Source organism: Corvus moneduloides, chromosome 14 (genome assembly GCF_009650955.1).
Source record: "Corvus moneduloides isolate bCorMon1 chromosome 14, bCorMon1.pri, whole genome shotgun sequence".
In the NCBI taxonomy this organism is placed as follows: Eukaryota; Metazoa; Chordata; class Aves; order Passeriformes; family Corvidae; genus Corvus; species Corvus moneduloides.
Genome location: NC_045489.1, coordinates 131,514 through 147,122, shown reverse-complemented (window position 1 = coordinate 147,122; position 15,609 = coordinate 131,514). Strand labels below are relative to the sequence as shown.

At 42.2% G+C, this 15,609-nt stretch overlaps 1 protein-coding gene and 1 long non-coding RNA gene across 5 annotated transcripts in view; one reads left to right on the top strand and one right to left on the bottom strand.

Annotated features, from left to right (window-relative positions):
* Positions 1-2,354: 2,354 nt before the first annotated feature.
* LOC116450868 lies at positions 2,355-14,455 on the bottom strand. The gene is made up of 2 exons (XR_004242990.1): positions 14,085-14,455; positions 2,355-5,967 (listed from the first exon to the last, which is right to left on the bottom strand). It is a non-coding gene; the product is annotated as an uncharacterized LOC116450868 (long non-coding RNA).
* The window catches only part of ARHGEF6 (Rac/Cdc42 guanine nucleotide exchange factor 6), a 39,048-nt gene continuing 30,892 nt past the window's right edge, over positions 7,454-15,609 (top strand). For 2 of the 4 annotated variants that reach the window (XM_032123763.1, XM_032123764.1), the window contains exon 1: positions 13,511-13,565. Coding sequence is in view for 2 of the 4 variants with exons in the window: in XM_032123760.1 (XP_031979651.1) it covers positions 7,504-7,668; positions 8,684-8,767 (249 nt within the window). In the remaining 2 variants the exon portion in view is untranslated. Of the gene's footprint in view, positions 7,669-8,683; positions 8,768-13,510; positions 13,566-15,609 lie in introns of those variants that run through there. The other 2 variants (XM_032123760.1, XM_032123761.1) reach the window with 2 other exon arrangements.

Sequence of the window (15,609 nt, the reverse complement as noted above, 5' to 3'; positions counted from 1 at the left end):
AGCCAAAAAAGCAAGTGGATAATACTATATTCTGCCTTCCTACTGTTTCATGGGGAGCTTAAAAATCTCCCCTGCAAAAAAATCATGTTCATGTAAGTCAGCTACAGAATACTGTTTAAAAAAACCAAACCACAAACCATTGACCAATTCCATCAAAGAAGCTGCAAAATGATGCTTACTCATACTGTTTCAAATTTTTGCAACTCTGTATAGTGTTTCACTTTTAAGGGAACATCTTTGATTCCAAAGGAGAAAATAAGCAAAGAAGTCTTTCTCTCCAACTTCTCAAAGGCTTATGGCTTCCTAAAATCAAGTGAATCTTTCAGCATTCCACAGCTGATTTAAAGCATCAAATGCCTGTGAAACAGCAAAGATGGTAAGCAAAGCAAACTAGTTTTTCAGTCTAAATCGAAATTGAAACAAATTACCTTCTTCTAGTACAGTAAGACAACCTGCATGTCATGGCAATGGAAGTGCTGTCTAGATTAAAGAAAAAAGATAAATACCTCAATACATTAAAAATTCTCCAAATTCAACAATTCTTGGATAAAAGCATTTACTAAACTGAAAAAAAGCACCTAATTTCAATTTTGAAACTAAAGCTGTAATGCAGCTCACTGTAGACGGAATATTCCTACGTAGGGATGGGAGGGGGTATTTTGTGACCAGTATCTTTCAGTGAAGATGTTTAAAGAGGCTGCATATACAGTATGTTAACAAAATTAAAGCCTTGCAAAATCAGGAATTGGTTTAGATTGACAAATACCAGCTCAACTATTGGGAGTTTAAAGCAAGAAATGCAAACTTGACATTTAGTTGGATGCCTAACTGTTTAGTTTGACACTGCGTTGCAGGGATACCCAGTACATGTAGCAGAACCTGTGGCAAGTTGCTGTAACTCGGGTAAAGCCATGAAGTTCAAAAGATGCTCTTGAATATAGTAAGCATGAAGACCTCCAACTAAAAATAAAAACCAAACCACAAGCCCAAAACCTTTGTACTACTGTTTAGTCCTCAGTAAATTTTGTTATTCAACTTACGGATTTAACATGGCAGTGCACCATTGAAAAGGAATGAGAATCCCTAAGCCATGCAACCTCTCTCTAAGCCATTCCAGTCCATTCCAAGCCAGTGAATCCTCCACCATTTAAAGAAGTAGTAAAAACTTGCAACCGAGTAATATGCAAACCAAACTTGTGCCATTGTTTTGAAATGGGAGCAATTACTGTAGGTTAACTTGTGCTGTAAAACGTGTTTTTCTTAATTTGTTGTATCTTCTCTTAATTGCAGGGGGATAACTTCTAGAAGATACCACTGAAATAATGCTGTTTCATCTGTGTTGATGGCAGACATGAGTGGTGCCTGTACCAATATGTAAGGTAGATATTACAGCAGTGTAATAGCTGCAAGGAAGTTTCCTGGTCATTGTGTTTGTGGGTTTGAATGGGTGTTCTTCATGGCTAAGTATTATTTTTGACTTCTGTTTAAATTTTGGAGGAGGAGGTTTAAGAAGGCTTTGTAAGCCAGCCAGGTTAGGAATGGCAGCAAGACACTACTTGGCTGCAAAAACGGGTCCGATTTGGGTACAGCTAAAGAAAAACATTTTTACAATTGCACTTTACATCATGTAGCAGAAAGTACTGAGTATGAATTTTTGTAAGAGCAGACCATAAAAATCTGACTTGTAATAATGAATGTCAGTATAGATATTTAATCAGTCTTGTTTAACATGGAGGATGGGCAATTAGACTGAGTATAATCTTCGATTAGGAATTGATCTCTGCAGAGGTCCTGGGATTAAATTGCAGACTTCAGGCATCTCCAGAATGATTTAAGACTAGGTCGGCTGTGTTTCATGGCTCTGAAGTCTACCCTATTAAAATTACTATTTAAGTCGATTCAAGAGCAGCTGTCTTCAGATTTTATGTGAAAGCGTGACTCTCCTGTTTCTCTGAAAACTCATAAGGAAAAATTGGTAGTGGCTGTCATTCTAACACAGCTTTCTGGAAAATTTCTCTACTAAATAACTGTTGGTAAAAAAATGGAAGTAATTTATAGTCTGTGCAGAATTTGATAAAATCTAGTACAAGTTAGAGGATAAGGATAACTACCTTTTCCAAGAGAAGCATTTATGTAAAGAAGCATGTGTACTCTTTTATGTAATTTTTTAAATAGTTTGTAAATGTAAGAACTTACTTTGCTGTTAGTTTCAAATTCTACTTCTAAGAAACAACTTTTAAAAGGTAAAAAAGAAAAAGCTGTTGTTTGTACAGTTGGTTTATCTGACAGGTGGTCACTGTTACCAAGGAAATCCTATCTTGTGGGAAGGATAGGATCTGTTGTATACTGTGTGATTTTGTAGCCTCAGTTGGGTTACAAGTTATTATATAGAGTGTCAGTAACAGCAGCTCAATAACTGTGCAATGCCATTGTCAGAATATGCCAGTAACGTTTTATAAATACTCCTGATAAATTGATGCTGTTACCTTGATAATGAAGGAAAAATATGCTTTGTTTCAGGGTACTGGATTGTGTTTCAGATTAAATACAGAATCATCACGAGTGTTTTCTGTTCAGGGGAAGCATGTAGTTAAGCAAAACAAAAGCTACTCCCCAACCAGCTTTTTATTTTTCTATCACTTGATAAAATTTCCACTAGCAAATGCTGTCTTTGTTTTCCTCTTAAAATGTGACTGTTGAAGTACTTAAATTTGAGTCTTACTGAAAGGACACTGAACAATAGGTGTTTCTAAAGGTTAAAAAACCTAACCTTTTTCATTCAAAAATCACTGATGTCACTAGTGTGGCACTGAAGTGGATTAGGGAAATATGTCTAAAAGTAGCACTTCCCTTTCACTCCCCCACCCACTTGCAAAAAACCATTAGGAGTCAGTTTTTAAATTTATAGTTTGACCCAGGTCTTAAATCCTCTAATGAAGAAACCAAATACTGTCTTTAATACACAGCATTCTAGGAGACTTAAAAAGGTATTGACAAATCATCGTATAGGTTGTGTCAGAACACGTTAAAATTCCATATGTTTGCGCCTCAGTTCTCTCTGTTAGCTGGGAAGCTGAAGCTTAATTATTCTTGACAAGTGAAAAAGCTTCCCTTTTCTTTTGAAAAAATTAGTGCTTTTTTTCAGTTTAGTAAATCTGTTTTGACCACGTTGTAATAAATACAGATATTAGAGACAAAAGCGCACTCTTATTAGCCTTGTCTTCAGTTTATAAATGTTTCCAGATTCTTAACAGACATGGTACCAATGTTAAGGGAACAGTAAATAGACCTTAACTTACGGCAAGGAAGGTAATAATAAGTTTGTGAAAAATCAGGATTGGAATTGCCAGCTGTCTACCTTCCCTTGGTCACAAGTTTTATTTAATTTATAGCACATTATTACTTACAAGTTAGTACCACTTTGTATACCAGTGTATTACTGAACTCCTGAGCAGCATGCTGAGGTTATCAAGAGCTGGTGGGATTTTGTGGTGGGTGGAATTTGGAGAGGGAATACACACAGGAATTGCAGTACTTAATACCTGCTCTGGAGACAGTGTTACACCAGGAGTGTGCGTTAATACAAGTTGTCCTCAGGGCATTTTGATTATTGTAGTTAGCTATTGATGTGCTTTCATACTGTTGGAACAGATCAAATACAATCCCAATGTATTCACTGTGTATATAAAACTAATTCAAAGATAATGTATCTTTTTTGTCTCTTGGCTTCTGAGAGGGTACTAACTTGCATTTCCTTTTTCCAGTTACGGTGACTAGAAGGTGGCAGTGCAACAGTGGATATGCATTGGAAAATTGAAGAATAACAAATCACAGCTGATACAGCCTGAGTTTTAAGTGTAGTGTTGCCCACCATTTTCTAGAGGATTGCATAAGCATTCAGGAGTTGCCTTTGAAAGTAGCACTACTGATCTCTTGGACATATATAAAATTCCTGGTGGAAGCCAACCACTGTCTGCAGTAGCTGGCACCTTCCAACAGTCCAGAGTGAGCCCATTCATTGCACACACATCCTACAGCAGAGAAGTACTTGGGTTGCCCATGTGTGTGCTTGCCATTTGTAGTGAAAAAAGAGCAAGTTACACAGAAGTGAGTCTTAGTCCTCTTGAATACAGAGGACTTGACTAAGAAACCGTGAAAAGTTCTGCTGTATTACATTAACAGATTTGTCTAGACCTTCTGGATGAGAGATGGGGAGTGTTGGTGTACTGAGACAATGTTAGTGATGAATGCCCAGAATAATTAGTGTTCCTGTATGTACACTAGACAGCACTGCATCTCTTGGGAGTAAGTGCTTCATTCAAAACTTTGTCTTGATTTTGATGCATTTTTCTTATGCGTACATGTTGATGTGCCAATATATGTGAGAGGAATCCTCAGGCATTGGTATTTCATGTAGAAAACTCGTAATTTAACTGAAGTACTTAAACAATCACGGATAATAAAATTTATACTGACTTTTGTGATAAACATAAACTGATTTCATTTAAACAACATTCGGTTCATAATGAGTAGCTAAAGAAGAAAAAGCATGCATACCTTGTCTACAGATTTAAAACTTTGGGTTTGGGGATAAGGGTATCACTTTAAACTTCAGTTATGGGCTGCAGATTCTAGGAGTAAATCTGTGTAGCAGATGGATAGAATTGCATATTTCCCAGGGCAAATAAATTTACTGTTAACAAGTATTATGGGTTTGGGGGTTTTTTGTCTAATTAAAAAGAAAAAACATGTCTTACTCAGACACTTGGATCGTGGTAAAGATTTACTAGTGTTACATCTTGGAGGGTTATTGTTACAAAGTGATCTCAGTATCTCTTCTGCAAGAAAGGCTGACATGCTGTACTACCAGGCTCCTTTTTCAGCAGTAACCTACAGTCTTCAGTGCTGCTGTTCAGGCTGAACTGGATCATCCTACCTAAAGCGTAATGCCAAAATGGCAGCTACTGTAAGATCAATGCCTACCTAAAATCCTAATTAATGAGAATGTACCCTGATCTACAGTATTGACTCATGCACCAAGTCAAACTTCATCATTGAAAGCTACCAGTTGAAATGTATCAGTAGATTTTGCAGCAACCAAATACTCCAGTGCTGTTCTTTGTGGTTGAGTATTTTCCCTCTGCTGGAAAAAAAGAGTTAATTACTTAAGCTTATGTGTGACTTTGAGAAGCACCACTCAAAAATGGTGTCTGAACATGTGACTGCTGTTCTTACGTTGTTCCTGTCGCCATGCTGTTGTGATGTGTATGCTGCCCCTTTTAAAATAGCACTGTGCTATTAGTCATCACTGGTATAAATCAGGCTGTAAATAAGTATTTATAACTCTGCAAGAGGTGATCGACGATTCACTTATTTGTTGCTATCAGCAAATAGCCAAAGTTGAAGTCTTTCCAAAGACCAGACCAGATGCTGTTCCTTCCTTACTGGCTCTACCTTCATACCCTGGGTTTGCCACAGAATTAATTTCGGTGCGGGCATGGGTAAACAAGCTGGAATGTGTTTAGATGAGTCCTTTCTAAAAGATGTAAGGTTGGGATTGAAGTGACTAATCAAAAACTCCATGAATTTTTGGGCTTTCTGAATATCCAAATCTGCACGTCTTTCAAGCAGTTGGTAAGTGTTCAAGATGTGGGAAGTATTTTCATTTAATTGTAGTTGCAGCCATTAATATCTGCTTGGCTGCAGCAGCTGCATGTGAAATAATAATAAAACTAAGCCCACCCATCTATACCAAAGGTTTCCTTTAGAGGAGGGAGTGGGTGAAGTACTTGGGTGTTCAGGTTTGTAACACTGACTTCAGTGAAGCAGGTGTGGAGTTGTCCCAGTGTTGGAAGTATGTCTCTTTATATCAGAAACTGCTGTGTTCTGATGAGGTGACTGAAGTGTCTTCTATATCCAAATGCATGTCCCCATTGAGAAATCAGCATTCGCAGTTGTCTTGGCTACCTACAGATTTGAAAAAAGAATTATGAAAGTGAATAGTCTATGTATTCCCTTCTGCAAAGCAGTAGTGCTTATGACAACTGGAAAAAAAAAAACCAGCTGAATTGCCAATTAGTCGTTATTTTGAAATATTTTGCACACGTGTTAGTAGAGGTGCCTCACCAAATAGCAGTGAGTTGTGATTGAGCTGTAGCCCACTTTATTGTTCACAGTGCCTGCAGCCATGTGTTCTGAGTATTTCCACACAACAGAGACCTGGAACTCATCCTGGAAAAGGTCAGAATTGTGTCTAATCCTAAAAGGACAGTTCTCATTTATTGGTGGCTGTTAAGATGGTCCGTAGGTAGGTCCCAGTATCGGTCATATAAGACCTGCAAAGTGGAGACAAATCCATGCACATTTAACTGTACAATTTATCCCTCTCCTGCTCTGTTTTTCCCTACCCTTTAAATCGTAAGTAGTTTGGTAACACTGGTTTCTTGAAAACAGCTGTTTCAAGTAACAGGGTAGGAATTGGCTCAGAACATTGTAACCAAGAAATTCTGGTCTCTAGGATACTTTGTTCCTGTTGGATTGCTTCAATCCATGATGTTCCAACTTCATAGTGAACAGAATTGCTTTATTTTCCATCTGTTCTTGTGAAAGGACAGTTATAAAAATGGCTGGACTTTTCTGACTTGCTGTGATAAGCAGTGATGGTTAATACTGCCCTGGGCAGGGTGGAAAACTACCTACAGTGGATCCTGAAGTGGTGGTGGAAAGGGGCATCTTAATAAGACAAGTGAAATAGTTGGGAATTTTATTCTCAGCTTTGAATGACTTAAATTCCTGACCTTTTTGAAGTTATCCAGATGATTGTTTTGAGACATTATCATCTTCTAAATAACCATTTTGGATTATATGTGGACTTCTACACAAGAGTTGAAAAGAAGCATTATTTGTCCATAAAGTGCATGATCAGAATTTATTTTCAAAAATTAGACAATAGAAAACTACTGTAAAAGGCAATTTGAATAACTACGTTTGCCACATAAAGTCAAAAATATCTATTTAGTGCAACATTCCTCCAAAACATCACCATTGTGAATTCTGTTTTAACACTGTAAATATATTGTTATTTACAGTATTAAGAAATTTATTTCTTTGGGCAATAACCTGAAGCTCAGACCAAGTTTACTAGGTGATATGGTGCCAGCTGCCACAAGGAGGAAGTCCCTAAGTGAGATATTTTTGGTGTAATAACTATTCATATAAAGTTCTTGTGTTTTCAATGATTTTTCAAAGATTTAGTTAACAATCTGCTTTCCCTGTCTCCTACTGAGTGCTGGAAACTATTTTATTTTAACAACAGTTTTTTACCTTAGAGTAGCTACTTTTGGTTCCTAAGATTTGGTTTTTGTACCAAGCAAAAAAAAAAAAGAAAAATCAAAAAAACGCCGTAGTTTCACACTTGAGCTGCATCAGGAAGATGTAATCACGGATGTGGGTTCCAGTACGCTGTTGCACAGGAGAACAGCACTGGCGGCAGAACTCTCCGCCATGAATCCAGAAGAACAGATTGTAACGTGGCTTATTTCACTAGGAGTCTTAAATTCTCCTAAGAAAATAGTAGATGATCCGGAGGAGTTCCTGAAAACTTCTCTGAAAGATGGAACTGTGCTTTGTAAACTCATTAATCGACTTCTTCCGGGATCTGCAGAAAAGGTAATGCTTTCTGATGTATTTCGTTAGCCTGAGACAGAGCCCTGCTCAGTGAAACTCTGCCCTGGGCATTCTGAGGCATAGTTACTTAGGTAAATGAGAGGAGCAAGGAGCTTCAGAGAGAGGCGTTTTACATTTAAGTTTCTAATTGAGAGCAAAGTATGGTTGTAGCTTTAGTTCTTTGATTTTGTTTCTACATCCAGAAGAAAACCCTGCAAGGTTGCAGTTGGCTCGCTTACGCTTGTTCAGTCAGTGGCAGGAAATACTTGGCTCACCAGAGATCAGAATATTTTGGTTTTGAATAGAAGGATATGCAATGTATCAGTATTTACATAACTATCATTAATTATGACTGTAAATATATTCACTCTTTCAGAACTCTTACTGCAAAATGCTTTGTTAGTCAGGAAATGCACTGGAGAAGCAGATTAGGACAGGAGTAAATAATAGCCCTTGGCATTTGTGCCATTTGGTCTGTCCCAAGACCAGCAAATCCATTGGTATTGAAGCCATGTGAATGCCTCCTGTTACAGTTTGACAAGGCGTGTATTTACAGTCCATAAGCGTGATAAGAATCTGCAGGAGATAAAAAAGGGAAGGAGTCCAATTAGAGATAGGAACTGGCAACACAGAAGTTTAAAAAAACCCCAAAAAACAGCATAACAGGTTCTCCACCCTATGAAACAGGAGCCTTTCATTATGCAGAAAACAGTTTTGCTAGCTCCTTTTCTTTTTCTTACATTTGGTGGTTCAGGGCAGTGTCTTGTTTAAGGTCATCAATTTCCCACCGTCACTTAGGACACTGTCATATGCTGACATTCAAAACAAGATGCCGACCATTTCTGTGTGTGCATCACTTCCTTCAGTGGCTTTCTTCCTGCTTCAACAGCTTGCCTGCCACCCCCACCCGCCCCCTGAAGAAACTTCCCTAATTCAGTATAAAATGCACATGTCAATATTCATGCAGGCCTTCTCAGCACAGGCAATGCAATGAGATCAGTGGATTTTCTTTCTTTAGTATTGCCTGGAGCCTAAAAATGAAGCTGATTGCATCAGTAATATTCAAGAGTTCTTGAAAGGCTGCGCACTCCTGAAAGTGGAGGTAAGTCAACTTAGATCCTTTCTTTTATTGTAACATGCCAGTTTGATCAGCCTTCTGAAAGGAATTCAGATATCAGAGGGAAAAAGTTGGTATCAGTTCCTCATCTTTTGTATTAATAACATAAATCCGAGCATGGATGATTTAATACTCAGTCTGGGGAATTTGGAAACAGTATATTGACTCTGAGCTTAACAGATTCTCATCTTTTGAGACAGAACATGTAGCAATAATAGGAGGTCTGTCTAAACAGACTTTTGCCTGGACCTGTTCATAATTTTTTTTCGTTATTAGAAGGAATTGCAGGTTTTAGCCTTGTTTTAATGGGAAGGTGAAGTTTTCTTAATACTACAGTATTTTTTCATCCCCTGCAACTGTTGTGTAAGATTCAGCCAAACACATATTAAATTGTTCCTTACACATAAAAATAATCCTAATGAAGTCAAAAGATATCTTTTTTGTGGCTGTTCCTGATCCTCTGTGTAGATTCTTATAGCTCATATTTGCAAGATCAGAGCCTAAATTAATTAGTTCAGAGTTCAATTAATTTTGCCATCAAATTATTTACTATTTAAAGACTTTTGTATCACACTTAAATTCCTACAGTAAAAAAAGAAACCTGTAACCAAGTGTCATCACTATCTTGTTTGAAATATGCTCAAGATTGTGGAAAAAAACATTCTGTAGACAAAGTCTGCCAGAAGCAGGGATGGCATCCTTGGGCATTATACAGAATATTCACGCACCACAGTGAGAAAAGTCCAACCCACAATAGCTCTGCTCCTGCTTTTTTTTTCCCCTTGAAGGTCTAAACATGAAAAGGGCCTTTCTTCTCTTCAGAAGCTAAAATGCTTCAAGCTAAGCAGCATGAAAATGTGCTCATTCCAGAACTGTCTCCCTGGCCTTTTGTTGCCCAGTGATGCCTTTCTTGGAGCCTGCTGCAGCAGCACAGTTTTAAGAGCATATATGTAGAGAGAGAGAGAGAGATTGATAATCCCAGAAGGCCTATCGCATAAGAAATCAGTTGTTTCCAGTCTTCTGGCACTGACCATGTGATTTCCTCCATTTTTCTGAGATTTTATTTTTCTATTTGCAAACTAATCATAAAATGGTTGTGGTGGAAAGTATTTTTAAAAATAGGAATCTTAAACTGCTGAATGATAGGATGGGGGAACGGTCCTCACCTGTCGTGCAGTGCCATCTCATAGCTTTGAAAGCTCGTTCTGCAGTACTGCGGTCACACTCCACAATTTTCAAATACTCAAAACAGGCAACACGGTGTGTCCGTCTCTGGGTGTTTCTCTGATCCTCCATGTGCATTTTCTTTCTTGGCTTTAATAAATTCAAGGTTTCTAACTTCTTTATCTAACTTTGATTTATAACCCACTTCATTTTTGAAACGTTCTGAGCCTTCAGTAACTTCCTTCACACTCATGTGCTCCTCTCCTGTTTGCTGTGAGAGGAGACCTCAAAAGCTGGATAAAAACTCAAACCTCTCAAGCTCGAGTTTAAATTTTGCAGTGAAATGAAAACAATTTCTTCTAATTATTTTTTTTCCCGAAGTATTGTCAAATTAGAATGCCAAGTGAAGACATGAGTTTTGCTTCTTCCTAGCTCCCCTCGGAAGCCTCATGCAGAAGAAGGCTTGAGGTAGGACAGCTGAGATGGTGGGCAAGACATGGCACAGGCAGAGTGCTTATGCTTCCTTCTGACTTTTCTCCTGTGTTGCCAGCTTTTCTGAGTCCTCTCAGGCAGAGCCTCTGCCATCTGTTCGTTCTATAAGCTCCTGTGTTTGGAACATCTTGACAAGGAGACTAAGCAGCATTCCTATGGGTGATCCTCCCTCATGCCTGATCCCTAGTTTGCCTTGGAAAGGGCCATTGCCCTTTGGGAGGGGGTTTACTGCATCACATTTACCCTGGAAACATGTCTGGAGCATCAGAATAGGCAGAGAACTTTCTGCTTCCAAGATGTATCAGCATTGAAGTTGCAGTGATCATCATTAGGAAGATGAGCACAGGATAGGGAATCTGTTCTGTCTCAGCAACATAGTCTGAGAAAAGGGTAACATCAGGAAAGGTCTGGGCTTAGTACATTTGAATTCCACGACAGCCATCCTGCTGCTTACCCAAACCATGAATATGACAATCAAACCCTGATGGTTCTCTCAAATTCTGCCTTTCTCCAAATGCCACAGTGGGCTCTTGCTCCTCAGATACGAAGAAGTACCCTAGTGGACCTGAGCCACTTCTGTCTTGAAACTGACAGGGCAAGTTAAGGTCAAATATTCTGTTCTTGTTGCAGATGTGAGCAAAAGAGGATGTTCTGAGGAAAATGAAAGTTCCCAACTTATTTCCTGGATGCTGACTTGTACAAAAGGGCCTTATCCTGGGGAAACTCAAACATGATATTAGCATCCCATCCTAGCATCCCATGGCTTCATTGTACTCTGCCTTCCATTTGCTTTTGTCATGGATGTTTGTGCAGCTGCCATGGAATACACCACTTCACTGGCCATTGCCAGCATGCAGGAAGGGTGGTCAGTGTGGAAGGTAGGGTTTCCAGCAGCTTTTGGTGGAAACCGAAGTCCCACCTTCCACTGAACAGATACTGCTTGCCAATCTTTCCCAGTAGGAGGGTATGCATAGAGATTACTCTTTCAGAGCTACACATAGGCACTTCCCTCCTACTCTTTGTTGTCCTGGTAACTCGGGAAGTGGACGAAAGACAAAGTGAGGCAAACAGCAACTTCTCATGTTTTACAGGAGCAGTGAAACATTTGGACATAGGGGCAGAAGGACACTCTGTGACCTTCCTGCTATGAGCTTGCTTCATCAAGTTGAAGCCATTCTACAGGCTGGAGGTGTGAGCTGGAAGAATCCACCTCATGGCAGAGTATAAATAACAAAACTATTTCTTAGCTTCAGCTCAGGACTGAAGCCCGAAATCTTTTGCTGTTTCATGTGTGTTAGTCCTAAAAGAGATGGCAGGCAGGGGAATTGCCCCATCCTTCTAACCAGGCAAGTGTTATAATGAGGTGAAACAATGAGACTGTGTCCAAAACTTTCCAAAAGCTTTCCAGTGCTAGGATTTGATCCAAGTTATAAGAATGTCTGTCAACCCAGCTCTGCTGAGACAAAGGACTAGGCAAAAGACATGGGCACTTCATTGGAGCTTAAGTGTCCTTAGAGGATTCTTTCATGGTTTGGACTGAGGGCCAGTGCAGAAATCGTGAATGTGCTTCATTTATACTGTGGCTTCAACATCTGAGCTGTGTATCTGACCCAAGAGTTGGTCCGGTGAGTGAGCACTGCTAAGGCTGTGCCAGCTGGATGCAGGTGGGTTGAGGTGGAAAGTGGAAGACAAAGGGTTCTGTCCTGATGGCCAGGTGGAGTCTAGTGTAGAAGAGACAGGGAAGAGATCATGAGGAAAGAGAAAAATCGTAGAAAGCTCCTGGCCTAACTTGCTCTGGTGGACACAAATGGGAGCTGTTTGCTTTTGCTCTTGACACTGGTGTGCATATAACAACAGCAGATCAATAGATAAGCATCATTTGCTGCTGAAGAAGCACAAGACCTTCATTCAGCAGCAGCATTTCATTGCTAATACAACAACAGAACTTCCGGCAAGGTCTGAATTTTGTGAACTAAGAACAGTATCTGCAAGATAAATCAATAGCTGGATTAAACCTGGCTGTCCAGAACGATCATAGAGTATGCAGAGGGTCGTTACTATCATGGGCAGCATAGAGGTTATTTGTGCTGTTGGAGGTGCCTGCAACCTCCAACAAACTACCTGGACTGAAGGCATGGGAGAGCATGTGAGAAATCATCACCCTCTAAGCTCCCCATCCATGTACTCCCAAAACCTGCTCTGCTTTAGCTTCACTCCAAAGTGACATTACCTCTCTTAGCTGGATAACGTCAGAAGCAAGAGCTCCTGCCCAACACCAACCAGCACAAGCACTGGAGAATGGCTCTGCCTGAATTCAGAGTGACCCAGTGTCCCAGAGACTCCTGGCTCCAGGTGTGTGGGGTGTCCCTGCATGGGGTTGGGACCTACGGCTGGGCTTCACCCTGGGTATCAGTGCAGTGCTCTGTTCCCTGTCCATGCTGCAGCCTGCTGGTGTGCTGAAGTATCTGGGGATTTTCCTGTTCCTTGCAGAAGAATGTTCCCCCAACAGATGGGCACAGGCAGCAGAGGATACATCATCTCTGAGCTCTCACTGCCTCAACTGAACTGTGCTTTATTTATGGGCCCTTCTGCAGTGTTTCTCTTCTCAGTGGTGCAAACCTGCTGCAATTGCTGTTCCAATAGCGTGGGTATTTCTTCCTTGTCCCATCCTTTCCTGTCCATGTAAATTTTTCTTTTCCTCTCCTTTATTCTTTTCCTTTTCCTTTTCCTTTCCTCTTCCCCTTCCCGTCCCCCTTCCCGATTCACTTTTTCCCTCTCCCTTTTCCCTTTCCTTCCCCCTCCTCCCCCCCACCACCGGCCTCTCTCTTCTTCCCTTTCCCATGTCCCTTTCCCCTTTGCAGTCCGCTTCTTGCTCTCCCCGGGGCCGCCCGGTGCCTCCCGCCCGCGGCCGGCGGAGGGAGCTGCGGCCGCACGGCCGGGCCGCGTCCCACAGCGAGCAGCGAAGCGGGGCGGAGCGGGGCGGCGGCACCGCCTGTCACTTCCCCTTCCCTTCCCTTCTCTTCCCCGCGCTGCGATCCGGCTCCGGGTCAGAGCCGCAGCTGCCGCCCCGCAGCACCGCCCGCGCTGCCGCCATGCCCCGGGGCTGCGCGCCCGCCCGCCCGCCGCCGTGAGTACCGACCACCTCCATCCCCCGGGGGTCCCCGCGGATGTCCCAGCTGCTCAGCAGGGATGCCTCCGGGCAGCTCCCATGGGTGTCCCCGCTGAAAGGGGTGGCGGCACCGCGGCACCGGAGCGGAGGGTTCGGAGCCGGCGCGGTGGCTGTATTCTGGGCGCTCCGCGGGTACAACGACGCTCCCGCCGCCCGCCTGTCTCTGTCTCGCCGATGCTGGCGGAGCTCCGGCCGCGCCGCCAGTCCCGCTGGAGGCGGAGGCAGGTTCAGTGGGGGCAGCCGGGTCAGCGAGCGCCCGAAGCGCCGCATCGCTGGGGGACGGGCGCCTCCAGCCCCCGTCCTCGGGTTTGGAGGGATCGCGGCCGCGCCGGGCTTCGGGCTTGGCACCCAGCTGGGGGTTTGCCGGGGGTTGTCCAACTGTGGACAGCTCGGACTCGAAACACAACCCGGCTTTCCCTAACTTTTCTGCGTTTCCCGTCGCGGGACTGGGATTTTGGGTCCTGATAACTTGCTTACCGCACACGGGTTTGGGCCTCCTATTCTCGTCCTTCCCGAATAGCCGGGCGCTCTTCTGGTCGCGAAGCCCCGTCTCCTGCTCATCCCCTCGCTGCCTTTGGCGGAGGCTGGCGGTGCGGCAGTGCAGAGCTCTCGCCCGGCGCGGTGCTTGACGAAACAGCCGGAGCGTTTTACCGAGGGGAGCTGCAGTCTGTGATTCTTGAAGTCAGAATTGCGTTTTAATGCAGATCCTCAGATGATAGGTGTAGATTTAAATGCGGTTTTAGTTACATCCACCTGATCTTCCATGAGTTAGAAGCGAAAAAGCCTTTTCTGCCTCTATTTGTCTTCTAGCTGCAGCTTGTCTTTTAGTTATGAATGGAACTATCGATGGATTGTGCTGGAAAAAGTAATTTTTAGGTCATAAGTGAGGACTTTTCTATATGAGGAATTTATTCTGGAACAAGCTGCTGAGTATATTTACATTACAGTAGCTGACCTAGAAGAGTTTTCCACATAGCCACTGTTCCACAGTAGCTGTTCAAGACAATTTCCCCATGAAGAAGTTCTAAATGTTATTACTTGCTTTTGTGCTGGAATTCTTTGCATATCTTTCTTCCCACCATTTTTATCTGGACTTTGTCAGCCTGATGACTGAGCTTACAGCATTATCCTCTTCATTGAAGGATTTGAGATATATTTTACTATTTTGCTCCTTAGAAAAAAAAAGGCATTCATTCAAGGCAGGACTTTATTTTTCTGAAATTACTGAAGTGGAAGAAAAAGGGTATGGCTGAGAAAATGACACACCAGAGAGATGCATTCAAGCATCCCAGCCTGGCTGTTTACTTCCTCTTGTGCAACTGTAATATCCCATCCTCCAGCAGCTGCCAAGGGGGTCAGCGCACACCTGGGTTCTCTGTTACCATTTCCCTTTCCACGGAGATGGGAACATCGCTGCTTAGGGCTGAAGGTGATGCTTGGATAGCACTGCCTGCAACTGCAGGGCAGGAAAAATGGTTCATGCACCAGCTGGCAGAGGGGATGGGACTTGCATAGTCCAAAGGAGGAAACCCAAGTGAACGCAGGCGATAGATCAACTCAGAAACAGCCCAAGGAAGGTGGGTATATCCCTGGAATGCGCAGAGCAGTAGATGCAACTGGAGCTGTGGAGCTACAGGTTTTAATATTTGTAATGACAGCAGGCTGACCCCATGCTAAGCATGGATTAAATTTCTTTAGGGTAAAGCGTGTCTCTCAGTATTGAGTAGCTGAGTTAATTTGAAAACATATTCTCAACAAAGATCAGCCATTGTACTGTCTGTGTTGGACTTTGGTGCTGCTCTGGTGTGTCTGTGAAGAGGAGGAGGTGCCGCGAGCGTCCAGGGATGTGAGAGAGGCCAGTTCCCTTCCTATTTGAAATATGCCAAGCATACTCAAGGAGCTCTGTGTGGAAAGCAAGAAAGGGCTGTTTTAAAGGGCAGTACTAGCCTAAAGGTAAATTATGACTTTTGTCCTTATTTAGCAGGATACACTCTTTAGTGTG